The sequence below is a fragment of the Corvus kubaryi genome, unplaced genomic scaffold (assembly GCF_017639235.1).
Source record: "Corvus kubaryi isolate FWS band 111438036 unplaced genomic scaffold, C.kubaryi_AGA036_p1.0 138, whole genome shotgun sequence".
NCBI classification, from domain to species: Eukaryota; Metazoa; Chordata; class Aves; order Passeriformes; family Corvidae; genus Corvus; species Corvus kubaryi.
The window spans coordinates 22,903,356-22,931,119 of NW_024580672.1; the positions used below are offsets into that span (position 1 = coordinate 22,903,356).

Here is a 27,764-nt window from a genome sequence, read left to right on the forward strand (position 1 = left end):
CCTATAGCTACAGAGGAGACAGCCAAGAGACTAAGTAAAAAATTATTTAATTTAAACACTTGATACACAACACACAGCATAAGGAATAAACACAAATCAAGTAATGAATTCATAAATGGGCACAGATGTCATACCAAGAGATTAAATATGGAAATCTTGAGTCAAACACATTTCTGTATCTAAATTATCAAGAAAAGGCTGCAAGCCCAGAGCAGAAATGTCTCTGAGAGGAACCATCCTGAACTCAGGCAAGTGACAGACTTCAGTCCTTCCACAGGAAAATCCCGAGGAACCTCCAGGTAAAATTCCATTCTGTAACATAAAGACTCCCAGCAGAGAGCTTTACTTGTCCCTAACAAGACTTTTACTCAGTAAGAGGATGTTCTTCACTCATCTGTGTTCAAGATCACAATTAACCATGTCTGTTCATCAGCCACTTTCCTTGCATTTTTTACAACCAAGAGGATTCAGGACACCACTTCAGATTGAGACAGGACAATGCAGACCTGTTACCTTTCCAAGTACTTAGGCCTTCCCTAGAAGCAGTTGGGCTTTAAAGTTCATTAAGCTGTACCATTTTCTGAGGGACTTAGAGATCAGGAATACATCAACACGGGGATTTGGGGGCAAACAGAGAATTCATTTTGATTTCTTTCTGCTCTTTCAGACTTAGGGGCAGAAACTGCATCTTCACAACTTCCAGTATCCGTGCTTGGAAAAGAAGCAGTCGGTGTAAGGGGCCAAACTCAACGCAGCACCAGGAATATTCAGTTTCTGAGGCAGGAAAGAGGCAGTGCCTGCGCCCGGGGTTAAACAGCTGCACCCCAGGTGCAGGTGCCAGGAGCGCGGCTCCTGAGGGATCGCCCCCGGCCGTGTGCCCTGATGCCGTCCCGGCCCCGTGCTCCACACCCGGCCAGGCACAGCCCCCGCGCACCGTCCCGGCTCGGGGCTGGATCCCAGATCCGCCTCCCGCAGCGAGGGGACCCGGCACGGGCTCGGGCTGAGGCACGAGAGTCGGAGCGGATCTCAGAGAGCGCCTTCACTGACCGGGTGCTCGGGCCTCGGCAGGGGCTGCCCAGGGAGGTCTGGAGTGCCCATCCCTGGAGGTGTCCCAGGAAGGCCCGGAGATGGCACTCAGAGCTCTGGGCTGGGGACAAGGTGGGGATGGGGCACAGCTTGGACTCGATGATCCTGGAGGTCTTTTCCAATCTCAGTGACTCTGTGATTCTGTGATAAATCTGCCCCAGAGCAGCGCTGACCCCCCCTGAGCCCCCGCTACCCTCCCTCCCCTCACCCGGCTCTGGCGCTCGCTGAGGGCGCAAACGAGTCAGAAGCACGTTCTTCTTTATTTATTTTTTTTTTTCCCCTCATCACAATTAACCCTTCAGGGAGCGGGCAGAAATAAAAAATAAATCGGGAGGCACAGCGTTATCTCCCCGCTGTGGCGGTCCCGCCCCGTCCCTTCACGTAAAGCCGCGTTTGGAGCGGCGCGTGTGGAGCCCCTGCTGCCGCCTGGGGAGCGCCTCCGCAGCCGCACCACCAAGACCACCACTTCTTCCTCCTTCTCATGCTCATCCTCCCGCTGCCGCTGCCCTGCACGCCCCGCATCCCGCCAGGACAGCGCCGGGATGGTGCCGGGATGGTGCCGGCATCACCGCCCCGCTCGCTGCCCGGCCCGCCCTCCCTGAGGGGAGCCGGCGGTGACGTCACGGCCGGGCCGCCCGGCAATGGGCGCCATTTTGAAACCGCGAACCCTCCCGCGGCTCCGGGCGGCTCCGTCCCGCTCCCGGCCCCGCTCCCGGCCCCGCTCCCGCGGCTCCCCCCGCTATGGCAGGTCGGTGTCCGCGCTCCGCCCTCGGCTCCGCGCTCGGCTCTGCGTTCGCGCCGGGATGGGCCGCGGGCCGGCTCCGTGTGGCCGCGGGAGCCGGCCGCAGGCCGGGCCGCGCCGGGCGGCACCGGAGGGTGATGCGGGAGCGCGGCGGCCCCGAGGGGTCCGAGCCGGGGGTCGGCGCGGGGTCTCCTCTCTCACTGCCTCTCTCACCGCCCTTTCTCCCTCCGCAGGAGTGGCGAGAGCTGGAGGCGACGGCGGCGGCAGCAACGAGGTGCAGTGGAGCTTCTTGCAGGTGAAGGGGGCGATCGACGAGGACGTGGCGGAAGGTGAGGGGAGCCCCGACACGCTGAGCCCTCCCGGGCGGCCGAGGGGCAGCTCCGCAGCATCCCTGGCCGTGCCGGGGGGTGTGTGCCATGACTAAGCGAGCTCCCACCCGTAGAGCATCACAGACCAGTCACGGCGCTTTTCTTCAGGTCTTTAGCGCGAATCCCAGAATCCCAGAATAGCTGGGGTTGGAAGGGACCTCTGGAGATCACCCAGTTCAGGGCGCTGCCCAGGCAGGGTCACCTGGAGCAGGTGACACAGGAACGTGTCCAGGAGGGTTTGGGATGTCTCTGGAGAGGGAGACTCCAGCCCCTCCCTGGGCAGCTGTTCCAGGGCTCTGCCCCTCCATGGAAAGAAGTTTTTTCTCATGTGGGGCTGGAACTTGCTGTGGTTTAGTTTCTGGCCGTTGCTCCTTGTCCTGTCTCTGGCACCGCTGAACAGAGTCTGGCACCATCCTCTGACAGCCCTTGAGGATATTTGTATGGATTGATGGGATCCCCTCTCAGCTTCCCTTCTGCAGACTGACCAGGCCCAGCTCCCACAGTCTCTCCTCATCTCAGAGATGCTCCAGTCCCAAAATCATCTCTGTGGCCTCTGCTGGACCCTCTCCAGTAGCTGCTTGACTTTCTTGTCCTGAGGAGCCCAGAACTGGGTACAGTTCTGGGCTTAGGATAACTGTCTCCAGTTCTGGGCTTGGGATAAAGGGTAACAACAGTGATACAATACAGGGAGAGGAAAAAAAGAAACACCAGTGGAGTCTGTCAGGCTTGTCAAGTTTCGCTCTGACGCACAGAGAGTGCAGCTCTGTCATTTGTGCTGCATGAAAAGTGCAGTTTAAAGGGTTCCTGCAGCTGTGGAGAGATTTGATTCCCACTTGTTAACGTTTGGGAGCTATAAATAGGGATATTAAGCAGGGAAAAAGGGCACACCTTCACATTTCTCTGAAACTTTCCAAGCGCGGCGTGTTTTGGACAGAGTAGAAAACGAGAAATGTTTTAACTGGGAAAAGTGTTTTCTGTAGTGTGCAGAACCAGGGTGGAGTTTTGCTTGACTCTGATGAGAAAGTTCTTTTTTTGCCCCTAAATTTCCTATGTTCTAACTGGGCTGGCAACGCTCCCTTCTGAAGTGTGAATTGACTTGCAGCGCCGTGTGTGCTCAGCTTGGGTTTGGGATTTTTTTTTTTTTACTGGATGCAGTAAATATTTTTCCTTGCTGCCTGCTATGGGGAAATTGTGCTGACAGTGTTTTCATTTTCATGCCACTTGTTTGGCATTCCATTTAAAATAATGGCCATGGGAGGGATAGACTGGAAAACTGCTAGAGAAACTAGACTCACTCAGTTGTTTTCTTCCTTTTCCCCCCCTCTATATATTTTGTAGCTTGCTCTGAAGTTCTCAGAATTCTTGTAAAAATATAAGTAGCTTTTATGTTTTTCACATGGTTCTTTTTCCTTGGGTCTGTCACCTGTGTGACTAAAAGTCAGTTCTCCATGTGTGAAGGATATGGTCCTGGGGGCACCTTGCTTCCCAGGTAATTCCTGAGCAGTGTGGATTTGTGCAGAGCAGGAAAGTTCTAGGAATCATTCAGTGCCTGGTTTTGCAAAACTACCACTAAAGTTTCATTTTCCTATGGGAATACCAGAACTATTTACAGGCTTTGTGACTTTTTGGTTTTATTTTGATTTATGGCCTTTTTCCTCCTGTAACATTTTGCCTTGAAATTGGAATTAAATATAAAAAATACACTGTTTATTTGCTAATAATTGCCCCAGTTTAATTCATCAGTAAGAGTACAAATACATTGCTAGATTTTGGGCCTCAGTTAGGGACATATTTACCCGTTACCATCTTTTAAATCCTCTCTTACCAAACTGCACATCTAAACCTGCTTGATGGGCAGCTGTTGCCTTGAAAAAGCCTTCAAATTGCACGTAAGTTTTTGCAATAGTGGAAATTTGCTACTGCTTTCAATTTTTGGTCTGTTCAGTGAAAAATCAGCTCTCTAGAGGAAGAGGACACCATGAAGTTGCTGTCCCACCTATTCCATGCGGAGTGTTTTGCTGAATTTTCTTAGAGGTATATTCAGGAGTTGAAACTGCTCAGCCAGGCACCTTTGCCAGTAAATCCTTTCTTTTACAGTTCAGTTCTAACATACATTTTATATTCCATAGTTGTTCCTCAGGTGTCTGGCTTTAACACAAGCACTGTGATAAGTGGCTGTAGTAGATTGGCAGCTGGATTTTCCTAACTGGGTCATTAATACAGAAAAATCACTGTCTCCTCTTTGTCTTGTCTGTGCACTGCCTTTCCTCAGTGAGTAATCCGTGACCTCTCGACAGGCTCTGTGTCACGAAAGAGGAGGGCACTATTCAGTCTGACCATTTCTGAAAGACCAGGATAATCCATCACTTATTGAATATGGATTTTGTAAAGGATTGGATATGACTTTTCTAGAATGGGAAAGTTTAGTTGGATTCAAGGAAGAGGACTGGAGGATAGAACAGAGATTGAAAGATTTGATAGTGGGGATGGCAACAATCGTCATTTAAAAACAAAGCTAATTAAAGATTGTGATGTAATTTTGTTGTTAGTGTTAACCATGTGACTCCAAAACTTGCACTGATTGCCCATGGAACTTGTAATTCTTGGGTTGCTTTTTTTGTAGAAAGACCTTTCTAAATAGAGAATACAAATGCTGCCAGAGACTTTATCACTTCCATGATTTCAGTATTGAATTTGTTCTGCAAGTTCAAAATTGTCCTGTTTTGGGAGGCTTTTTTTTGGGGGGGGAGCAAGTAAAATATAAATCTGTTGATTAAATAATGTACAGATAGGCCCAAATTCCCATGGGCCAAATGATCTGCATCTAATCCATGACCACTTCTGGGTGCAGTTCTGTATCTCCAGTGAATGATCCAAGAAATAAACTTTTTTTTTTAAAATTCTCCAGATAGTGACTGGTGTTGATTGACTGCCCTGACAAACTGAGAGATCCCTTGTTACCATCACTTCAGCCAACTCTCCTCCTGCTTTTGCTGCCTGTTAGGTGCTGGGTCAGACACCTCACCACTTTGCCAGGAAGCAGAACACAAGGAGCAAAGACAACCACAATCTAATAAAAAAATATTAGCTTGTAATTCTGTACCTGTTTGAAAGTGCAGCTACAAGTGATTTAGAAATGTTCTTAGTATTAAGTTGCCTTTACAGATCAGTGGTTTAAAACATTCTTGTGTGGTTCAGGAACTCACTTGGCCTATTCTCACTGTTCTTAAGGAAATTTTGGCATGATTCTGTGCTTTTAAAAAAACTCCAGCAGTAGAGGTGCAGCTCTGTGACATCTGGTTCAGTTGCATGAAAGGAGTTGCAGAGCTGGTTGGTAGCTTTAAGCTTTAATATTGTCTTTTTTCTGGAAGAACTGGAAAATAGGGAACTGATTACTACAGAGCCATGTGTGCTGTTTGCTGTCACTGTAAATCACTGGTTGTGCCTGGAGGTGACACTTGTGCTGCAGTGGGGCAGAAGGTGGGCTGTAAGCTGAGTTTTGGGCTGGGTTTTTTCCTTGAAAGCCAGTGCTTTGCCGTGAGCAGGACTGCAGATGCCTCTTTGCCCTCCCTGAAACCTTAGGGTTGCCCAGAGAAGCTGTGGCTGCCCCATCCCTGGAAGTGTCCAAGGCCAGGTTGGAACAGCCTGGGACAGTGGGAGGTGTCCCTGCCCATGTCCCTGGATGGGCTTTAAGGTCCCTTCCAATCCAAACCAGGCTGGGATTCCATCATTGTATTTTGATGGAATATGAAGCTTTGGTAAGATGTGGTTTATGAATGGTGAAGAGTTTGAGTAAGCAGTGAGTATCAGTTGCAGAGTTGTATGTGGGAATTTACAAAACAAAGCAATTGGAGTAGTGGGAATACAGGAATTAGTGCAAGTGTGAGCAGTGGGACCCACTGGATTTGTCCCTGCAGAAGGGCAGGCTGGGTGCAGAGGGAAAAGCTTAATGAAAAATGACAAAACCCAGTATTTTTTTAAAGGAGAGGGAGGTGTGAAAGCTTCAAGTGTAAGGAAAATTTTATTTTCTTATCATATTAAGACTTTTATGAGCTCCTAATAGAAGTACACCCAAAACCATCACAATGAGCTACTTAGAAAAAACTAACAATAGCATGAATTAATTAAATACACTTCTAGTAGGAGAAAGCTTATTGGAATTAGTCTTCCAAAGGTTAAAAAATAATACTGAGGCAGTAGATTTGCACAAAGAATCCTGGATTATGTCACGAATCTTAGAAACAGCCTCCGTGATTCTCATGGCTTGTAGGGAAGGCAGGGCAAGCTCTGCAGGCAGGAGGGGAACACATCTGTGTAACTGAGCTCTGGCTTTGCTGCTCCCTTTTTGTGCCATGCTCCCTTTATGCTGGTCTTGCTTTCTTTGCACTGACACGTGCAGACAGCTCCACGCACTCCAAGCTCAGAGAAGACAGCTTTTTCAGGATACAGTTCAGAGGACTTCAGTATCAAGTCACAGTCTGGTTCCATTGACAAGAAAACACAAATTCAGCTCAGTGAGGGAATGGCACTCATTGTGTGTCATGAGCTGGAACTCTGAGGTGCTGTGCCACCCCTGGGGGTTGGCTGGGGGTGCTGGGCAGGCCGGAGCAGGGTGGGAGCAGGGTGGCACCGGGTGCTGCTGCCTGTGCACCCTGCTTCAGCGCTGCCAGCAGAGCGGCCTGAGCGCGCCTCCAGCAGCCAAGTGGCTCAGCTCCAGGCATCCAGGACACACAGGAGCTGGCAGGCTTTCCCACAGAACTCCAAACAAGATGTTTGGAGTTTGCCATGGCCTGTCAGCAGCAGCACTGACCTCAAACAGCTTCTGCTTCCCGGCTGGCCGGTGCCCTGCGCGTGGTTTCCCTTAAATCTCCTCAAGGATTTAAATTAGTCCCAAAAGCAGAGTTATTTTGGACTAAGTTAAACCCTGCCAGGTGCCTAAAGGCAGTTCAAGCCATTTTACAAGTGATTTGAGTATTAGGGCATAAAAAAATTGTTAGACTTTATGGATATGTTAGATTGGCAGAGTGTTTAGCGGTGTAAGCTGGGAGGGGTTTGGTCTGGGCAAAACTATACCCCTTGGGTTTATTCTCCTGATTTCTGGTACACATCACTCCTGCGTTAACTCTTCAAAGAAACCCTAAAAGTGAAAATGTAAAAACTGAGTATATAAGGAGGCATATTCTTAAAAATAGGTGATTTTGAGTAACTTGTATGTAGATGTATACTGTCAGGTGGTTATTGGCAGCTGTAAAGTTTGGCTCGTGTTTCAGTACGATTGTGATTTCTATCAGCTGTTAAGAAACAGCATTTTAGGAGCACTGACAGCATCAGTAGTCGGTCCCTCCCTGCTGCAGAGTGACCCTCTCTGTTCCACTGGCTGTTCTGGCAGCTGAAGGGGACAGCCTTCCTTCACCTAGAAACAAGTCAGTGAATGTACAGGGATGGGGGAAGGCTGAGGGGTGGAAGTGAGTGCTGGACTCAGAATCCTGCAGTGGCTGCAATTGCAGCACTGCCTGCCTGCCAGCACGGGGAGGGTGGGGAAGGGTCTGCTGGGAGCAGGGTGCTGCCAGCAGCTCCCTGCGCTTGCCTGGTGTGGTACCTGCAGCCATCCCAACTGAGAACTGTCGGACTTCACACCCCTGCTTCCCTCTGCCCACCCCAGAACCTTCCCGTGCAGCTGCATATCCGTGGGAATGTTTGGGAAGTGCAATTACTGCCAATCAGTGACAAAGCAGTTCTGAGGCCCTGTGGGTCTGGAACTTGTTATGCTCCAATAGGATTTTGGGTTTTAAACATTTTTTCTGTGATTTGCTCTTTAGCAGGTGTTGGTCTGTAAGTTGCTTCATTTTCTTTGGTAATCTCTTCCCTCTAAAGGGGCTCTCTGTTTTTTTCACTGATCTTAGTTGCTCCTATTATATTTTTCATTTGAGGAGTCTTTCCTGAGTCGCTCTGAAGCCACGGTTCCTTGCTGTTGTCCACTGCCCACGTTTGTCACCTGTGGTCCCTCAGAATGGTCTGTTGTCCCTGCCTGCTGCAAAGAGAGTTGTGTTCCTTCTGATGTCATGTCACACCATTCAGCACAGCATTCCAGGGAGATCCCAGTGTCTGCTTTCTGAGTTGACTTAGGAGCACATAACCTGCACTGATCCCTTCTGCACACACTGCTTGCTTCCCATCCACTGTGGGACACCTCTCCCACAGCTTTGTCCAGCCACAGGATAATTCCAGCTTTGTAGGATAACAGTGTTGGAGGGAAAGGCGTGTCACCTTTGAGCTTGATCGTAGGCCCAGGAATACTCCCTCTGTGCCCAGTTCCCACTGACAGTCTGTGCCAGCCTTCCGCCTGCAGGCCAATCCAGCCATTTCCTCTCAAAGCAGAGCCTCTGCAGACAGTTCCCTGGGCCTTACTGCAGTTCCTGCTTTGGTCCCAGGATGGGTCATGGAAAATGGGGCTGTGCATTCAGACTCCTCTCCGGGGAGCACAACAGGAGCCAGGTTTGAAGGCAGGCATTGTTCAGGCTGGGTGCTGAAGTGGTACACTATCCATTACATACTTGGAAAATTCTAAGTTAAAATTCCCTGGAAGCTAGAGCAGCCTCGTTTTTAGGTGCTGTTGGAGAGATGTGAGTGTTTGGTTCCTTGTTCACCACAAGTTTGAGGAGTGGGTTTGTGACAGAAGGTTCTGAGCAGCTCAGGAGGATGAGAGAGGTGCTGGTGCTGACCATGTCTCGTTCGCGTTGGTCCTGAGCATGAGCTGCAGCTGCAAATTCCTTCTCTCCTGCATGAGGCATCAAGTAACTCCATGTTTTCAGGTTTGGGTTTTAACCAGAGCAGCAATGCACAGCCAGCTTAGAGAGGAAAAGTTCACAGGAGCTAATTTTAGGCACCTGATGTAGATGTTGTGGATCTCTTTGCATTCTCCATTACTTCAGTGGAGAGCCCGGGCGTTGATACCGGTGTCAGAAATACCCAGGATGAATCCTGGGGGGATTAAGTTAGTTTGCAGGTATAAGCTTGCTGTCGTCTCCAAATCCTAACAAAAGCTGGTCTCTGCCACCCCAGCCCCCTTCACTCCCAGCAGAACTTGCCCAGAAGGCTCTGGAGGCTTCCCAGAATTCTGGCAGGAGCTGTTTGTAGGGAGGTTCACACTTGGCAGTGATGGTGAAAGGCTCAGAGCACTCAAACTGAACTTTGACATCTGTCAGGGCTTACAGGGCTGTCCCGAGTCAGGGAATGGGCTCCACCACATTACTGTAGAGCTGGGTATTTGTGGCCTCTGATGTGTTGGGGTGGTGTTTCCTACCCATGGGAGTGCTCAGTGCTCTTAAATTTGGGGATGCTACAGAATCACAGTGGAGTTGCCAGCAATCCTTTTAATCCTTTTAATTCACCAGCTGTGAAAACAACTCAGAGTTTCTCCTCTGGATGCAGTGTAACCAAGTTAGAACTCATTTCCAGAAGTGAGGCTAAACATGAATTTTTCATGTCTCGAAAGAAATATGCCAGCCTCGTATCTTACTGTGAAGTCCCAGGGATTGCTGCCCTCCCTGGTTACAGGAGAAGATTTACGTGGATGCTTGCAGAGCAGGTCCCAGCCCCACAGGAACGGAACTGGAGGGACAGTTGGACAAACCCCTGATTCTAGAAAAGCAGTACCTGAGAAGAGAGCTGTGGGATGCTGTCCATGAGCAAGTATCACACTGGTTTGGTTTTGCTCACCCTTTCTCACATTCCATTGGGAGTTACTCTGCTGGCATGGAGAAAAGGCTGAAACTAAGGCAGGGGAGTAAGACTGGTGCTTGTATGCCTCGGGAGGAGTTACAACATCTAATAAAAAAGCTTAGAAATCCCAGGGTTAATGTGATGATGAAGAATCTGCAGAGGTTTGCTTTGTTCTTTCCTAAAAGTTTTAAGCTGACTAGAAGTGAAGAGCAAATGTAGGTGGGTGAAGTGTTGAGCAGAACAGGGATGGTTTGGAATTCATTCTGTGCTTTACTTGGAGTCTTGTAATTTTTTTTTTTTTATTTCACCTGCTTTGAGATGGTAGAGTGCTGAGGATAGTGGGTGGAATGATTTGGGGGATTGATCTGCTTCAATTAAACATGCTTATAGGGAAAACTTTATAATTCATACATTTATGTATAAAACAGGTGCAGTGCTCTTGAAACAGGTGATTGCTCATATTCCAAAGTTTGTTACTTAGAAAATATTTGAAGGAAGCTTCTCTGTTTTTGTCCTGCTGTGCCCTTCCAATTCCCTCTTCCCTAAGCAATGTTGGTGGCAGACTATTTCAGTGCGTGTTTTTTACCCTCCTATCCCTGCACTTTTTGTTTCAAGCCATGGAATTTGGGTAGTGTCTGTGTTTTGATGTGATTCCATCCAAGAGTGTTTGTCTGGATAGCACTGCTGGGGAATAATGGCTGTCTCAGCAGCTGGTTTGGGCATTTTTGGGAAACAGAAATGATACACAGATTATTTTGAGCAAATAATTGTGTGAATACTCCAGTAGAAGATGGGAGACGCTAATAATAACTTTTTTGCTTCCTGAAACAAAATGGAAAAGTAGTTTTTGTGACTTGGAAAGAATTGCATGTGTTATGGAGGCATTTATTCCTGCTAGGATGGTTACTGCGTCTCCAAGGGTAAAAGGGGTCCTTGCTAGAAGGGCTTGCAGATGGTGGTGGTAGTGGAATATTAGTTTTGCTACTAATAAACTTTCATAACTCAAGGGCTTCTTCATATCTGAGCATTGAAAATGTCATAAAATTGCTCTGTGAAGTCACTTCACTGATTGCTTACCTTCTCAGTTTGTTTCTTTTTTGTGGTTTGCTACTTTTCCAGGATGTCTTCTAAAATCCCTGTGTATAATTGATATTAACTGGTAATTGACTGGTAATTCCCTTTAAAGAAAGGTGACTATAAAACTGGATGTGTCCAAAAGCTGGTTAGTAATGTGATACTGAAGGCTGGCATAAATCTGTAGAAAAATGGTATTTACTCATTTATTTAGTTGTTCTAAATAATTATTTTTTTAATCCAAGACAGTAAATCATTATCTCTACATACTAGGAAAAAACTTTTAAAGGCATCATTGATATAAGATGAAAAAGGAATTTCTGTTGAGAAAACTGGTTAGGGTTTCTAATAATCTTCCTTGTGAGAGTGGGGTGTTATTGAAAGGAATTTCAAAGATAGCACATGAAAATCAATACAGGAAAGGAGCTTCCAGGGAGTCTCCAATTGCACACTCTGGAACTAATTGATATCATACACTTCAAACCTCAGAATTTTGCTATCTGCATCATAAATGCAATATTTGATGTGAGCAGGCCCAGCAGGAGCAGTGTTTGCTGAGTGCTTTGTTGTGTTTGGTACCATCTGCCCCAGCCCCTGGACAGACATCTCCAGCTCCTTATCTCGGCACCCCTTGGCTGGGGCTTGTTCAGTGGCAATTAGTTCTTTATTGCCCAGCGGGATGAACACCCCCAAGGGCACTGAGGCACTGATCTGTGGGTCCTGAGGGCTTTTCCTTTGCTCTCCTGCTTTCCTCTGTCCTTGCTGGTGCTTCTGCATGGAGCTGATTCAAGAAGCTCAGCTGGAAGAATTTTATTTCCATTTTTCCCCTTTGGCCGAGGGGAGCTGCCTGTTCTGGGCTCCTGAAGTAACTCCCTGAGTGCTCAGCTTGGGAAAGGCAGGTGTGCCTCAGCCTCACCTGGATCAGGGCACGCTGCTCCACGGGAACACCACACCTGGCAGGATGCACACAGTGGGGTGGGATCCCCAGGGGGGAAGCTCAGAGCGGGGGTATTCCCGTGGGCACTGCAGCTTTCCTGCCCACAGGCAGCACAGACACCTTGGGTTCCTAAGCTGGTGTGCCTCTGGTGACTGAAGGCCCCCAAAGCCTGCACTGAGGAATGAATAAGTGTTTTATCTTGTCAGTAAAATTGTGTTAGGCTTTGAAACATGGCTGCATTTGGGGATGTAAATGAAGAATTGTGTCGTTGCATTAATGCAAGTTGTAATGCTTTTTTTGTGCTCAAGTCTTGGAACTCCTTGATTTGCTTTCCACATTACAGTGCTGGTTTATTTCTGTTCTCTTTACAGCTGATATAATTTCAACAGTTGAATTTAATTACACTGGTGATCTTCTTGCAACAGGAGACAAAGGTGGCAGAGTGGTTATATTTCAAAGGGAACAAGAGGTCAGTGACTCGAAAAACAAAAGTGTTGTTACTACACTGTTCTTGTGTTGCACAGTCTCACTTCATCTGTTCATGCCCTGAGTTTAAATGTTTTAAATGGAGATTTTTCTCAGAAAACCCCAAGTTAGCCAAATTTCTAAACATCTGCCTTGTGCTGCACTTGGTAAGTTGGTCTGGTGAGGGTTTCCCTCCCTCCTTCCAAAAAAAAAAAGGTCCCCAAAATCCAAGTGAGCTCTTTATATGCTGGTGTGCTCAGTGTCGCTTTGCAGAATTTGGACATTCTCCTGAATTTTTCCACTGGGTCAGGCTGATCTGAGATAAACCACAATGCTTTGGGAGAGAATGTAAAAGAAGTTCAGAAAATAAGCTGCAAGGACAATAGGATAAGGTGGTTAAAAATTGTTTGAGGACTCAAAACCAGTGGGAGCAGCCACTTCTCTGGAAGCACTTGAGCATTTCCCATCAGGAGTGTGGGAGCACTGTCCCTCCTGCACTTCCACAGCTCCTCTTCGTGGACATCAGCTGTGTGACAGTGCTGTAATGTTCCTGTGTGTTCGTCCTGAGCCACATCTCTGAGCTGGGATACCCCGAGCAGCATTGGGGATGGGAAACATGCACCAAGTGCTGAAAACTAATTGTCATGTCTGGGAGGAATCCGGGATTGTGTTCTTTAAAAAGTCAGTATTCCACATGGCAGTTCTCACCAAAGTGTCTGCTTATCCTGTCCTTCAAGGAGCTGAGGGGAATTTGAGGGTTTGAGCACTCTCCTGGATCAGAAATACCAGAATTGATCATGGAATTTTAATTCAGCTTGTCTGTGCATGAATATTACAGCTCTTCAGGTGCTGTGGGATTTCTCAGCAGAACCCTCTGCTCTCCTTGTGGGGCTCAGATGATGCTCTGTTCAGGAACACCTGGCCAGCATTTTGCATTTCTCCTCACCGTGCTGCTGTTCCCAGTCCCCTGTCCCACAGGTGCCCCACTGGTGGTACTGGGAGGCTCTGGAGCAGAGAGGTGCCAGCACTGCTGAAATGTTACCCGGCTGCCCCCAGACAGCTCCGGGCTCATTCATCTTTTACTCAGGGTGACCAGAGACTTAACTAAGGCCCAGAGATAAGGTCAGAAGTGCCTCAGGAGCATCCCAAGCTTCTCAGGATCTCGGACTTGCCTGACGTGGAGGCGGACTATTATGGGTTGGCTCTCAGTTGTTCCCTAAGGCAAAACCCACCTGTGACGGCACTTCCTCAGAGGGTGGGGAAAAACAAACCCCAAGTCAGACTATTCACACAGGAATATTCAGCTGTCTCCTTGGGAACACATGGAAACTGAGGGAAGAGTTGGGAATGAGGGACATTTCTTTTTTCATGTGCAAAACTGCAGGAAAGAATCTAAAATAAGTGTGTAATACTGGAGCCTTAAAATCTAATAACCACATTTTTTACCCAGTTTGGATTTAAGGCTAGATTAACTAGATCAGTGACAATATAGGGTGGTTATACAGTTCCTCAGACACTTGGATTTGGGAAGGCACCCTGGAATGCCCTAAATCATGCCCTGGGCTCATATGACTTGACTTCACGTGCAAGCAGCCAATTACTCCAGCCAAATGTGTGAGTAGAGAGGGGAAGCATCAGTGCCAAGGCAGCTCACTCCGAGTGCAGGGAACTTCTGGATGGGGTCAGGTGAAAGGATTCTGCCCAAAATTCTTACAAGTCAATGACATGTAGGGAGTAAAATCATGTAAAGTCTCAGAGTTAACTGAGAGTATGGAAGCTCCACAGCCGTGAGACACTGCAGGGCAAACGGCGCCCCTGGGGCTGTTCTGCAGCATGAACCACTAACACTGACTGACTTGGAAAGCCTGATAACAAGTTGCCTCAAATCTGATAATGCAAATCTGGGGAACCTTGGGACTTTGCTCTCTGTTCCTTGCTCCCACACCCAGCACACGAGGATAGCAAAGCCTGAAGGGTGCACAGATATTTATATATAAAGCTACATTTTTAAAGAGGAAGGCTGTGTGCGCTGTATTGATGCTAAACTGGGTACAGTATCACGGAGTGAAGATGTAAAATCCAAGAACTGTTGTGAAAGCTGCTATTCTGATTGACAATTTCTAGTCATTGATTTGTATGGGCCATTTCTGAGGGACCTGGTGACATCAGCCTCAGGAAATGCTCTGTTTTCTTGCAGACTAAAAGCCGTCCTCTCTCTCGGGGAGAATACAATGTTTACAGTACCTTCCAGAGTCACGAGCCTGAGTTTGACTACTTGAAAAGTCTAGAAATTGAGGAAAAAATTAATAAAATTAGGTGGTTACCACAACAGAATGCTGCTCACTTCCTGCTGTCTACAAATGGTAAGGGCCCTTTCTTTTGCAGAAGGAACTTTGTCATTGGAATATTGTCTCACCTGTTTTACACTTGGGGTTTTTTTCTGACATGTTTTGGTGTTATTTTAATGTCTTCTCTAATTACGTGCAGAATATGTTTTGATTGTAATGTTGGGTGTGAGGGCTGTGTGAATATTGGGTCTGTTTAGTTTTGGTGCATCATGGAGCATCTGTAAATGAAAATGAAGAACTGGGGACAGGGGTTAGTGGGAGCAGTTGGACTTGTGTCTTAAAGGTACTTTCCAACCTAAACTATTCTATGGAAAAAACTGGCTCTTATTATCAGGGGAATACACTTATTCCTAACAGTTTGGATCACTTTGGGAGGTCATGATGAAATTTTAAAAGCAGGAGTGATTTCTGTCTGCTGGTCTGTGCAATTAAAATAATTTCCTCTGATAGAAGTCCTAATAAAGCATCCCTTAAACTGTGTCATCTTAAATGCTCTGCAGGAGTTTGGGGAGGAGAGGTTTGGCGCCAGTTAGCCGGGGATCTCACTCTTGGGTGATCCAAGTGTGCGCTCCCTGGCTGCACTTGGAACGCTTCCCTGGTAACACCTGGGAAGTGCATTCCTTTGGAGCCCTAAACCGTGGGGCAAATGCTGATCTCTACCTTTGGTTGGCTCTGAGCAGGTACCTGGGACAAACCTGGTTTCCTTTAGGACAGTTAGTGCAAGGAGTTCATGTGTTTGTTGGGTTTGGTCCCTAGCAGTGGTCTGTTAATATAATTCAGGTAATCGTACAGGGTTTAGTGGGGAATTTGGGTAATTGGTGTGTGAAACTCCCCCCCGGCAGTGGCATTTGGGTGAGTGGGAGGCACAGGGCCTTACTGCTCAGGCACAAATTGGGATTTTATTCAAACTGCTCTTCACATTGTCAGTAAAGAACTCCATAACGATCCTTCTGCTGCAGGCAGTGGAAACCCAGACAGGTCACTCACGTTCACTCTGCTGAGTCCATATTTAATGATTTGATTTTGTATTCAGTTCATTCTCAAGCATGTGAATTTTTGGTTTTAGATAAAACTATTAAACTATGGAAAATAAGTGAAAGGGATAAAAGAGCCGAAGGTTATAATTTAAAAGATGAAGATGGAAGACTTAGGGAGCCTTTCCGAGTAACAGAACTACGGGTACGTCTCTGCTCTTTGACTTCGTGTATCTTTCTGCATGCTCTTCTCTACCTTTGTGCTACCAAACTGAAATGTGCTAATCAAAAATGGTGTTTGGGTCAGGGTCATTGAAAACTTTCAGAAAAAATGGAGACACTTCATTTTCCTACATATAAAAACTATTAAAAAAAGTTCCTCTGGAAAGCTTGAGGGAAACTTCAGTCATTACAATATTGTATTTCTAAGAGGATGACTCAAAAATTGGAACAGGGTATTCTGTGGCTGGGCAAAGGTGTGTTTGCTGGAGGCAAATCCAAGCATTTGGATAACCTAATGTGCACTGGAATAGTCTTGGACATCATCCTGTAGTGGTAGGGGTAGTGCTCCAAACTTGGGATCATTCAGAGCAGGAGCCCAAGAGATGAAACGTGGGCTTGGGGTTTTTCCTGAGGTTTTAATGTTGTTCACCATCAGCAGGAACAGAACTGAGGCTCTCACTGCTCTCAGAGCCACCCCTCCATTGCAGGGATTTCATCTGGGAGCGTTTCTTGGGGCTTTGTCTTGCTTTGGCTGAAGTTGAACATTGAACAGAAGCTTTGGGTGTATGTAATGTGTTGGGAAAGGCTATCCACTGCTGGAGCAGCCAGGGAGTTGGTGAGAGCAGGCACGGGCTGGAGCACTGGAGGAGCACCTTGGGCTCCTGAAGGCACTGTCCTGCATGAGGGGAGCAGTCAGTCCCCTGCACTTGCTGCTGCTCTGGGACAGGGAGGGTGGGCTGGGCTGCAGCCCTGGCAGGCACTGCAGCCTGGGAGAAGGGTTGATGGATGAGCCAGGTCTGAACAAGAGCTGGCAAGAGGAAAAGCCTCACCTGGAGGCACCTCCATGTGTTAAAGTGCTCAGGGTTTGGAGAGCCAGAGTGTACCTGGGGCTTTGGGGCTTTGTTGGCAGGTTTTGTTACAGATACACAGTGCCCATGTTCATGGGGAAGTGGCCATGGAGGAGAAGCAGCACTTTACACAGAGACCATGGCATTTCCAAGTCCCATTCCTGATCTTTCCCATTAGTGCGTCTGTGCTGCCACAGCCAGGCTGGGAGCACTCTGGTGAGATAAGACAGTGCCTGATAAAAAGTAGTGGATTAATTGTAGTTGTTGGTTGGATGTAAACAGACTGGGAGATACAAACCGGGAGAGCAGTTAGGGAGCTCTGGGATGAATCAGTCCCTGTTCCAGGAAGACAGGTTATCCTGGGCACTGCTGAGCTCAGCTGCTTGTGGGAGCAGGACATCCAGGTGTGCCTGAATTCCTGCTGACTGTTCATGAACAATTTGGGAATTTTCTTGGAGACTGTTCTCGCCAGTTTCCTGAGCACCCGTCTGAGATCTGGGGCATTTCTAAGGGCTTGTTTCTATAACCTTTGGAAGTCATTACAAACAGCCCATGTGCTGCTGGGTGAGGCACCAAGGGCTGGCTTTGACAGGGGAGGTTTTCTGTTGGCAGTGTCCAGAGTCAGCATCCATACACTCTTTCAGTATTTTTCATGCTCAGTGGACTTCAGAAGTGTTTAGTCACCGAATCAATACAGAAGTCTGTGCAGTGCAATTAATTAATTGCCATTAAACCACCTGTGGGGTTCAGGGCTCAGTGTTGGCGCCAGTTTTGTTTAAGGTCTTTATTGATGATCTGGATGAGGAGATGGAGGGCAGCCTCTGAGTTCACGGAGGATGGAAGGTGAGTGGGATGTGGATCTGCTGGAGGGCAGGAAGCTCTGCCGGGGGATCTGGACAGGCTGGATTCGTGGGGTGGAGGAGGGGATAGTGGTGGCCTCAAGAATGCCCAGGGAATGGACTCAATGTGGAGGGTCTTTCCTAACCCAGCTCTGTGCCTGGGTGGTGTGTGGTGGGTCAGCAGGGAGCTTGTGCCCAGCTCTGTGTCCGTTCAGGTGCCAACGCTGAAGCCCATGGACCTGATGGTGGAGGCGAGCCCGCGCAGGACCTTCGCCAACGCCCACACCTACCACATCAACTCCATCTCCGTCAACAGCGACTACGCCACGTACCTGTCTGCAGACGACCTCCGCATCAACCTCTGGCACCTGGAAGTCACCAACAGGAGCTTCAGTATCCTTTTGTGCCCTCTGCACAGCGGGTGCAGCTCAGCTGCCTGTGTTTAACAGAATCACTTTAATGTTACTAATTAGAGTGGGAGTTTGAATCCAGGGATTAAAAGAGGATTTTGAAGTCTGGAGGTGTAATGCAGTGAAAGCAGGCTTTGGGATGTTCAGTCGTTCCTGAGGGCAAGCATGCCTCCAGCGGAAAACCGTCAGTAGAAGTATCAGAGAAAGTTTGATTTCTAAGGAGAAGTTGAGGAATTGTGGGAGCGTCCCTAATTTGTGGAGTTCAGTCAACTTAAAAATAAGAGTTGTTGGATATGAACAGTAGGTCCTTTGTTACTGTGGGTGCTTCTTCCAAAGTCTGTGGTCTCTTAACCAAGTGACACTTCTTTTGAAACCAAATCTCAATATTTTTTCATGTCAAGTGATATCATTAACTGCAGAAGTACTTTTCAGATCTTTTTGCAAACCTGTGCATCCAGAACTAGCAATGTGTTTTACATTGATAAATTTGCAGTAAAATAAAAGTTGTGGTACTGACTCCAAAATAGGTGATTTTCTAAAGTTTTAGGTCAGGTTTTTCAAAAGCTTTACGTAAAGAGATGAGGTTTATTTGGTGTGCAGTAGGAAGCATTGAGAAGGAGGCTTGTGGAGACTTGCTGGACTTACTTGTGGGATATTCTTTCCCTCTGGGAGTCTGAAATTGCCCAGCATCTGTAGATTTGAGATGGAGAGAGCTGGAGAGACTCTTTGAAAGAGCATGTAATGACAGGCCAAGGGGGAATGGCTTCCCTCTGTCAGAGGGCAGGGCTGGATGGGATTTTGGGAAGGAATTGTTCCCTGGCAGGGTGGGCAGGCCCTGGCACAGGGTGCCCAGAGCAGCTGGGGCTGCCCCTGGATCCCTGGCAGTGCCCAAGGCCAGGCTGGACATTGGGGCTTGGAGAAATCTGGTCCCTTCCAACCCAGACCATTCTGGGTTTCTGTGACCTGTCAATTCCAGACTTCCCCAGGCTCTCTCCCACTTTGTGTACCTTGCACGCAATGGAAAGGAAGCTCTTGCCCCAGTTTCCTCCCTGGCGTTTTTAAGCTCTGTCCCCGATGAGCTGCCAGAGGGGCTCGAGTGCGCAGCGTTGCAGGCCTTGACCGGCTGCGGCAGACATCGTGGACATCAAGCCGGCCAACATGGAGGAGCTGACCGAGGTGATCACGGCGGCCGAGTTCCACCCGCACCAGTGCAACACCTTCGTGTACAGCAGCAGCAAGGGCACCATCCGCCTGTGCGACATGCGCTCGTCAGCGCTGTGCGACCAGCACTCCAAGTGTGAGTGCCCTTCCGTCCATCCCTCCATCCGTCAGTCCCTCCTGCCCTCCGTCCTGCCCTCCGTCCGTCCCTCCGTCCATCCCTCCGTCCTGCCCTCCGTCCTGCCCTCCGTCCGTCCCTCCGTCCATCCCTCCGTCCTGCCCTCCGTCCTGCCCTCCGTCCTGCCCTCCGTCCTGCCCTCCGTCCTGCCCTCCAGCTGTGCTGCTCCGTGCGTGTGGGACCCACCCTCCCTGAGGAGCGACAGGGCCGTGCTGGGAGTGCTGGGGACATCTCAGTTGTCTTCTTCTAGACCAGCACTGGGCACGAGGGTAGCGTGAGGCACCACCTGACCGCTCCTGTTGGCCCATTCTTGCCTCACAAAGTGATGGGAACGAGTGCTTTGGGCACCAGTGAGACCTGTCTGCTGGCCACACTCAGGCCTGGTGCCTCTCAAGGTATCTGCTCATCATGTGCCAGTTCAGGGCAGCTCTGTCATCTCTGTGCATTGGAAGCTGGGCACATGCTGCCAGAATTCTGTCCCCTGTGACCAGTGCAGCTGCTAGGAAAGGATGAATCCTTAGGAATATGCCCTAGAAGATTCCAGTGGTTCAGGCTGGCTGCTCCTTAGGCTGCTGAGCCACCAAAGCACGAGCAGGTGAGGAAGGAAAGCTTTGCTGTGGAAGCCATGAGGATCCTGCCCAGGCCTTGCACACAGCCACATGTTCCCTGCTGGCAGAGCTGTGCTTTAGCAGTGTGCCCAGCCCTGGGGGGTGCCTGCCACACTGACACTGCCAGGCCAGCTTCCTGCAGTGCACAGAGGGGTTTCTTGGTGCTAGAAGGAAATATTTGGGCAATGGGAAGTGATGAATGTGAGGCCACCCCACTGACCTGGTTCAGTGTTGCATTAAATCACTTAAAAGCACTTTATTTTTAACTGCTTGTGACTGAATCACGTCCTGCTATAAGGGGTCTGTCAAAAATGAACAAGATCTGGGTAGCCTGGGTCAGGAATCTCTGATTTCAGAGGTTGCCTTGTGGATTTAAACAACACATCTGCTGATCTGCTCTCTAAAATCACGCAAATTGTGTTGCAAATGTAGCTGCTCACATGTCAGTAGGTTGTTTAGTACAGCTGTGGTTAAGATCTAAAGAAAAGTACATTGTGCAGTGGTGTCCTCATGTTTGGGTCCTGCTGTTTGCATCTGCTCCTGTTGTGTGTGATGTGTCGATCAGGTGTGATGGTTACAGTACCCACTGCTGTTGTTGCTCTGGTTGATCCCCAAGACCTGTGAGTTGTGGTTTGCTGGTGCTGTGCTCCAGTTAAATGTTGGAGATGGACATCTGGCAATCTGATGACCTAGAACACCACATTGCTAAAAAAGATTATTTCTGAAAAGTGTCTAACAGCAACTTTCTTCAAAAGGAAACTAATCAATTGATTTAAAATTTTCCAATACTGCAAACATTGGAAGCTGTAAGAGCTGGCGTTGGTTTCACGTGGAACTGTGTGTTCTCTCTGCAGTTTTTGAGGAACCTGAAGATCCTAGCAGCAGATCATTTTTTTCAGAAATAATATCCTCGATATCTGATGTGAAATTCAGCCACAACGGGCGATACATGATGACAAGAGACTACCTGTCTGTCAAGGTGTGGGACCTCAACATGGAGAAGAGGCCCGTGGAGACCTACCAGGTAGGGCACTGGCGTGTCCCGAGCTGTCCCGTGTGTCCCTGTGCCCCGTGTGCGTGTCCAACGCGTGTCCTGTCCCCAGGTGCACGAGTACCTGCGCAGCAAGCTGTGCTCCCTCTATGAGAACGACTGCATCTTCGACAAGTTCGAGTGCTGCTGGAACAGCCCCGACAGGTGAGGGGCTGAGGGGGCTCGGGGTGCCTCGGCACCAGGAGCTTGGGGTCCAGCCTGGAGAGGGCCCCAGCTGGGTGCTCTGAACGGGAGGGTGCAAACAGCTCCAAGTCACAGAGGGCAGAAACCCAGAAATGCCACTGGAGCAGGCAGTTTACACAGACAAGATTGCCAGGGCTATCCCTGCCCCTGTGCTCAGAGCTGGGGCCCAGCACAGGAAGGACCTGGAGCTGCTGGAGGCAGGCCAGAGGAGGCTCCAAATGTCAGAGGGATGGAGCAGCTCTGCTGGGAGGAACAGCTGGGAGAGCTGGGGTTGTTCAGCCTGGAGAGGAGAAGCTCCAGGGTGGCCTAAGTGTGGCCTTACAGCACCTGAAGAGGCCAACAAGAAACATGAAGAGAGACTATTAACAAGGGGCTTAGAGTGCCAGGGCAAGGGGGAATGGCTTCCCACTGCCAGAGGGCTGGGATAGATGGGATATTGGGAAGGAACTGTTCCCTGGGAGGGTGGGAAGGCCCTGGCACAGAGAAGCTGTGGCTGCCCCTGGATCCCTGGAAGTCGAAGGCCAGGCTGGACATCGGGGCTGGGACAGTGGGAGGTGTCCCTGCCATGGCAGGGCTGGCACTGGGTGGGCTTTGGGGTCCCTTCCCACCCACACCAGTCTGTGACTTCCGTTGACATGGGACAAAGGGGTAGAGGAACACCAGGAAAACCTGCTTTGCTCACGTTCAGATGAACAAAGTGTAACTGCAGCTGAGTGCCAGTGGCAGGAGGGGAGACTGGGGAACGCCTGCTAAAAGAGAAGGGGTGCAGTGGAAGCAGTGCTGAAGTCCCAGAGGAATTGAGCAGGTGTCCAGAGGAGAGGAGAGGAATGCCATGGAATGCCATGAATGTGGTCTGACAGGTGTGAGAGTGAGGAGGGGGTGGATTTTATTTCTAACAAGATCTGCCTTTTTCCTTGAACCAGTACAATCATGACTGGATCTTACAACAACTTCTTCCGGACGTTTGAGCGGAACACGCACCGGGACGTCACCCTGGAGGCGTCCCGGGAGAGCAGCAAACCTCGTGCCATCCTAAAGCCACGCAAAGTGTGCACAACTGGGAAGAGGAAGAAGGACGAAATTACCGTTGACAGTCTGGACTTCAACAAGAAGATTCTGCACACAGCATGGCACCCCTCGGAGAACATCATCGCTGTAGCTGCCACCAATAACTTGTATTTATTCCAGGAAAAGATTAACTAAGGATGGCTGCCTGCGGACAGAGTCTCGTCTCGCATAGTTCAGCTCAGTTGTTTATCTGTAACAGAAGGCCTTGTTGTCCTGTCAGTGAGGAACATTGATGCACTTACTTCCCTTGAGCTATCGGAGAGCATCTGGCCTGGCTTTGAGTTCCTGGCATGGTTCTGCCTTCGGTGGGGTGGGAGCGTCCACGCGGCTTTTGGGGAGAACCCTCCGAGGCAGAATTGGTGGACAGTGCTCAATGAGGCCAACACTCAAAACAAATGTATTTATTGATGTCTGAGCCTTCCTTTCCAGTTTATAGACCAAAAAATTTAACACCTGAGAAGAAAAGTTGTCATAAAAGTGTAATTTCTCTCTCGCGCGCTCTCTGCTGTAATATTTGGGCCTTTCAGAACATTTCTCGTGCTTGATGCCTGTACATTCCTCCTCGGGCCTGGGGCCAGGGTCTGCCCTCGGAGCACGGCGGCAGGGCTTGAGGTGGGGTCTAGGCAGGCGTCCATGGCTATTTACTCACCAACTGTACCTATAACCACACCTTCGGTGGAAACCACTTAATAAATAACAGCCTCTCAAATGCGTTCTTAGAGCTGGAGGGATGTATTCAGTCTTCTTTTTGTATTGCATGTCTTGAGCTGGTGCAGAACAGTTCTGGTGGTACCTCTGACAGAGTTTGCCCCAAAACACCGAGTTTTGGCAGACTAATACAAACTTTTTTGTGTAGTATTTCAGATTCTAAATTTAGAGTTTCCATGGCATTGTCATAGAGTTGGAGTTGCACTGGATTTGTTGTCAAAGGCTCTGTGTGTGCCAAGTAGGAGATGGAAAGGGTCCTAGAAACATCCACAGCCTTAACCAAGTGTCGGCCTTGCACGGAGGGAACCAAAACATCAACACCTTCTCTGCTTTGAGGATAAAAATGCAGCTTCTCTGGTGCATCTCACCCTCAGCCAGAGACAGACCTGACGTGCATTATGGTTTTTAACCTTTTTAGTATTTGTCACGAAGGGAACAGTTTTATTTTAAATATTTGGCGTAGTATCTTGTATTTCCCACTGCAGCTCCAGAGCCACTCCGGGCTGTGCCGCGGCACAGCCGGGCTGGGCTGCCCAGGGAGGGCCACGCCGAGCCCGAGCTGGCGGGACAGCGGCTGCTGGAGCTCTCTTGCTCACTTGTTTTAAGCCTTAGGTACTGTTTTTTTGTTGGGTTTTTTTTTTTTCTTCCAAAGAGGCCTAAATCACATCCCCTTCCCCCGGATGAGCCCGGGGCCAAAGGGCCCTGGAGCTGCGGGCACGTCCAGCAGCCCCCAGCAGCCAGAGGCTGCACTCTGCCATGTGCCTGCAGCCTGGGAATTCCTTCCCAGAGCCCCAAGCTTTCCCCCAGCAAGTCCCAAGTGTGGTTACACTCCGTTTCCCTGGAACAAAGGCGTGTTCCAGTCCCAAGAGCAATCCGTGGCCGTCCCACCCCTCCCGGTACCGCCCCCCGAGCCGCTGGGTCCCCGGAAGGTGGGAAGGACAGACCCTGAGGTTCTCCCAGGAAAGGTTCCGTTCAGCCAGTCCTATGCTGTACATTGGTTGTGACACTTTGGAACGCTGGAGATGTGGAACTGGGGGGTCGCTGAAGCGTTGATCTGACCGCATTCCCAACGCCCGCTCGAGCCGATCCGTGGGGTTGTACATAATTGTTCAGTTCTTTTGACCAAAAAGTTTAATAAATTTTAAATGTTTACCTGGCCGTGCTCCCTGTGTTTTGACATTTCCTTCTGTGGGGGAGGGAGGTGGCTGGATGGGCCAAGCCAGGGGGAAGTGTTTCCAGTTGGGATGGTTGGAGTGGCCAGAGCTGCTGCCCTGCTCCAGGACACAGCAGGGCTGGCTGGTGTGGATCTATTCTTTCAGCACATATAAGTGGAATATCAGTAAAAAGGATATGATGGAATCTCCTATTCTATAGCCCTGCTTGCTTGTACCACTTTCAATTAGTTTTTGGCTATTCTCATGGAATTTTTATCCTTTTCATTTTATCTAAAACTGGATTTTAGTGTCAAGTTTGATAAAACTGCTGCCTAGTGGAGCACCCTGGTCTAGTGAAAGGCTGTACCCCCCATGGCAAGGGGTGGAACTGGAGGGGCTTTAAGGTCCCTCCCAACCTAAATCCTTCTGGGATTGTGTTTCTGCCCCATGGCTTTGGGCAGTCCCACCCACAGAAGGTCAAGGATGTGGGCTCAGCCCCTCCGTGATAATCATGCCATGAAATTCTAATTAAAACCAACGTCAGTGAGGAATGAGTGAGCATGGAACTTTTCAGTACCTCTGTGCCCTCACTGTGCCTGAGCAGGAGCCAGCACAGCCCCAGGGGCGTGAGCCGGGAGGAGGGAGCTGGGGGACAGTGGCAGTGAAAAAGGGACAGCGTAGTTTAATCCCATCTCCAACCAAAGCCCACTTTGCTCAGCAGCGATTTGCTGCTCTCAGTCCCACAAGAAATGGAAGCAGCACTGGAGCGCTGGGGGGTTCTGGCTCCAGCCTCAGGGGCAGGGTTTGGATTGGAAATCTGGAAAAATTCCTTCCTGGAAAGGCTGCCCAGCCCTGGCACAGCTGCCCGGGGCAGCGGTGGAGTCCCCATCCCAGGAGGGATCCCAAAGCCCTGTGGATGTGGCACCTGGGGACGTGGGGCAGTGGTGGCCTGGGCAGTGCTGGGAAAGGTTGGGCTTGATGGGCTCAGCTTTTCCAGCCTCAACAATTCCATGGTTTTCAGCTCCTCAGGAGCATCACAGCCCTATGTGTGTGAGCAGTGAGTGCAGGTTGTCCAGGGCCTGCTGAGGTTTGTTTGATGCTGTTTCTATGGAAACTTCTCAATTCCGTGTCAGTGACGTGACCAGTGGGAAAGGGGCAGGTGGAGGCCAAGAGCCTCATCAACCCCTTTCCGCTGTTACTGGAGAAAAAGGAATGAGGAAACTCTGAGTTCACCAGGAACCTTTTTATTTAAATATATAAAACATGGTATTTTGGCAAACATTCATTTTCCCATTAAATAAGGTAAAATCACTGAAGGGAAAGGCATTGCTTCAGTAAAAACCAAGGAGAAGCCACCCTGTGGTTCATCTGCCCAGGGCTGGGGTCAGGTGCAGACTTACATGGGACAGGTAAAGCCTGTGAAGCGACAGCCTGCGGTAGGTACAGCAGAGAACTTGGAGTAACTTCTAGGGGTTAAATAAATGTCCTGGCAAAAGCAGCTTTTAGTAGGCACTAAATCCAAATTCTACCTCTGAACTAGGACAAATGGATGGAGTTTTACCCATGTGCTCATCTCTCTTCCCACTGTGTCTCAACACTTTACACCTCCCACCGAAGTGAACTAAGCAACAACTACCAGAGGAAAAGCTGCCCCAGGGCCGGTGGCAGCCCCTGGGAACTCCCGTATCGATCTGTAAGGCCACTCGTAGTTTGGGCTAATCCCTCCCTGCGGGGACTGCAGGAGCAGTGCCAACGTTCCCACCCCGGCACAGGAACAGGAGCGGGCAGGATGGACACGGCCCAGCACAAGGGCTGCTGAAAGCTGGGATTGCTTTAAACATGGAGCTGCTCTACTTCTCAGGTACTTCACTACAAAGCACTAAGGGACATTACAGCATCTGCCACGCGCTCTAGGGATTGATCCAGCAGGGATTGATCCAGAAGGCTCTATGTGACACAGGAGCTCCAGCGTCTCCCTTCCCATTTTTAGACTAAACTAAAACAGGACACGGACAGGACACACACACGACGGCGCCACGACCAGCTCCCCCCTCCTCTGCACCTCCTGCGCTCCAGCTGAGTCTGCCTTGCTCCAACTCCTCCATCCCGGGTGCCTCTAGAAGGTGCTGCTGGAAGCTGTGGTGGTCAGGCGCCTCCCGATGTAAATCCTGCGGGCCAGAGCACACGGTCAGCCAGAGCTGCAGTTTCTACCAGGTCGCTGCCTCTGGAACTCCCAGCAGGAGCAGCACTGCCAGCTGTAACCAAACAGGGACAAAACTGCCCTGGAGCCCAGTCCCAGTGATTCTGCCCCTGCTCTGGCACTGCTCCCCAGCCCCAGGGCCAGCACATACCCCCCACACTGATGCTGGAAAGGAAACCTCCATCGTGTTTAATTGTCTCAGTCACATGTCCCCCATCCTTCCCAGGAGGGAATTTAAAAATATATTAAATAGTTTAAAATAATACTAAGTATTTTTAAATCTATCTCAGTGGAATTTTAAAATCTATTAAATATTAGCTTTTTCCTTTGCTGATCTCCTAATTTTGAGATTAAGGGTCTCATCCAGCAGAGCCAAGTGTTGTGTGACTACAGTTCCAGTGTACAGAATTCCACATTTCCCTGGCCCTTGATTGTTCTGAGAAATTCCCAACCAGTGAGAAAATCAGAAAACTTCCACCATCCAGCAATACCACAGGCAGGAAGCACTTCCTGAATAACCATCTCTCCTCCTTCATGGAGAAAAGTTAACTCTTCTCTTGGGCAAAGAGGGAATTGGGAATCAGAATCAGGACTCAAAGTAAGCAGGTAAAAAAATCTGCTTTTTTTTTCAATTGAACCTTACCCCAGTCCAATGGCCAGCAGGTGAGAGAGCAGCAGGGATGGGAGGAAAACCTTCAGGAATTCCGCAGAGAATATTCCCCCTTTCTTCATGACACTGGTGTTCCTCATGCTGAGCGTGGCTGTGCGCCGGGGGTGTTTGAAGAGGAATTCCCTGGATTTGGGGAAGAAATGGGAAGCGTGTGTTCAGGCCTGGAGAAGGAGAAGCTGCACAGAGCTCACCCAGCAGCTGTGCCAGCACTCACTTGGGTGGGATGTTCTCGGGCCGGCTGGACCAATCCCAGATCCAATCCGCGTTCTTCCTCAGCAGCCGCTCCACCTCCCTCCTCCTTTCCAGGAAATCCTCCTCAGACTGAAACCAAGAGCCACCACCATCAGACAACACCCGGAGCCAGGACAGCTGAGAGCTGCCAGAGCTCCTGCTCTGCAGCCAGGACCACTGCCGAGGCCAGCTCTGACTCTCACCTTCCCACCCTTTCCCATGTCCCTTCCATGGAAGTGTTCACATCCCAGATCAAGATGGGGAGCAGGGAGATCCATCTTCAGAGTGGGATGTGAATAGCAAAGACCATATCCCATATCCCATATCCCATATCCCATACGTGCCTACAACAAGACTGCCCTGGCAGTGAAATCCCAGAGCCCAGCGTTTAATCCTCATGCACAGACCGAAAATATCCCCAGCCCCCAGCTCTGATGGACACTGGGCACAGGGATTCCTGCCTTATCCCAGTTCCCAGCTCTGATGGACACTGGGCACAGGGATTCCTGCCTTACCCCAG

At 49.4% G+C, this 27,764-nt stretch overlaps 2 protein-coding genes across 3 annotated transcripts in view; one reads left to right on the forward strand and one right to left on the reverse strand.

Moving 5' to 3' along the window:
- Positions 1-1,702: 1,702 nt before the first annotated feature.
- Positions 1,703-24,141, forward strand: PPP2R2D (protein phosphatase 2 regulatory subunit Bdelta). 2 transcript variants are annotated; one of them, XM_042019600.1, is made up of 10 exons: positions 1,703-1,834; positions 2,062-2,157; positions 12,301-12,398; positions 14,592-14,757; positions 15,809-15,921; positions 17,841-18,018; positions 19,168-19,332; positions 20,834-21,003; positions 21,083-21,174; positions 22,137-24,141. In XM_042019600.1, exons 1-10 carry the CDS (start codon positions 1,828-1,830, stop codon positions 22,414-22,416), a joined length of 1,365 nt encoding a protein of 454 aa, XP_041875534.1. In that variant the 5' UTR covers positions 1,703-1,827; the 3' UTR covers positions 22,417-24,141. The 2 variants fall into 2 exon arrangements, with proteins under 2 accessions (XP_041875534.1, XP_041875535.1); XM_042019601.1 differs by lacking the exons at positions 1,703-1,834; positions 12,301-12,398; positions 14,592-14,757; positions 15,809-15,921 and having other exon boundaries at positions 2,085-2,157.
- A 1,230-nt stretch (positions 24,142-25,371) lies between these two features.
- BNIP3 (BCL2 interacting protein 3) overlaps positions 25,372-27,764 on the reverse strand; it is a 7,459-nt gene continuing 5,066 nt past the window's right edge. The window contains exons 4-6 of the mRNA XM_042019602.1: positions 27,228-27,334; positions 26,987-27,136; positions 25,372-26,311 (exon numbers count right to left, since the gene is read on the reverse strand). Coding sequence (XP_041875536.1) covers positions 26,260-26,311; positions 26,987-27,136; positions 27,228-27,334 — 309 coding nt within the window. The 3' untranslated portion in view covers positions 25,372-26,259. The remainder of the gene's footprint in view (positions 26,312-26,986; positions 27,137-27,227; positions 27,335-27,764) is intronic.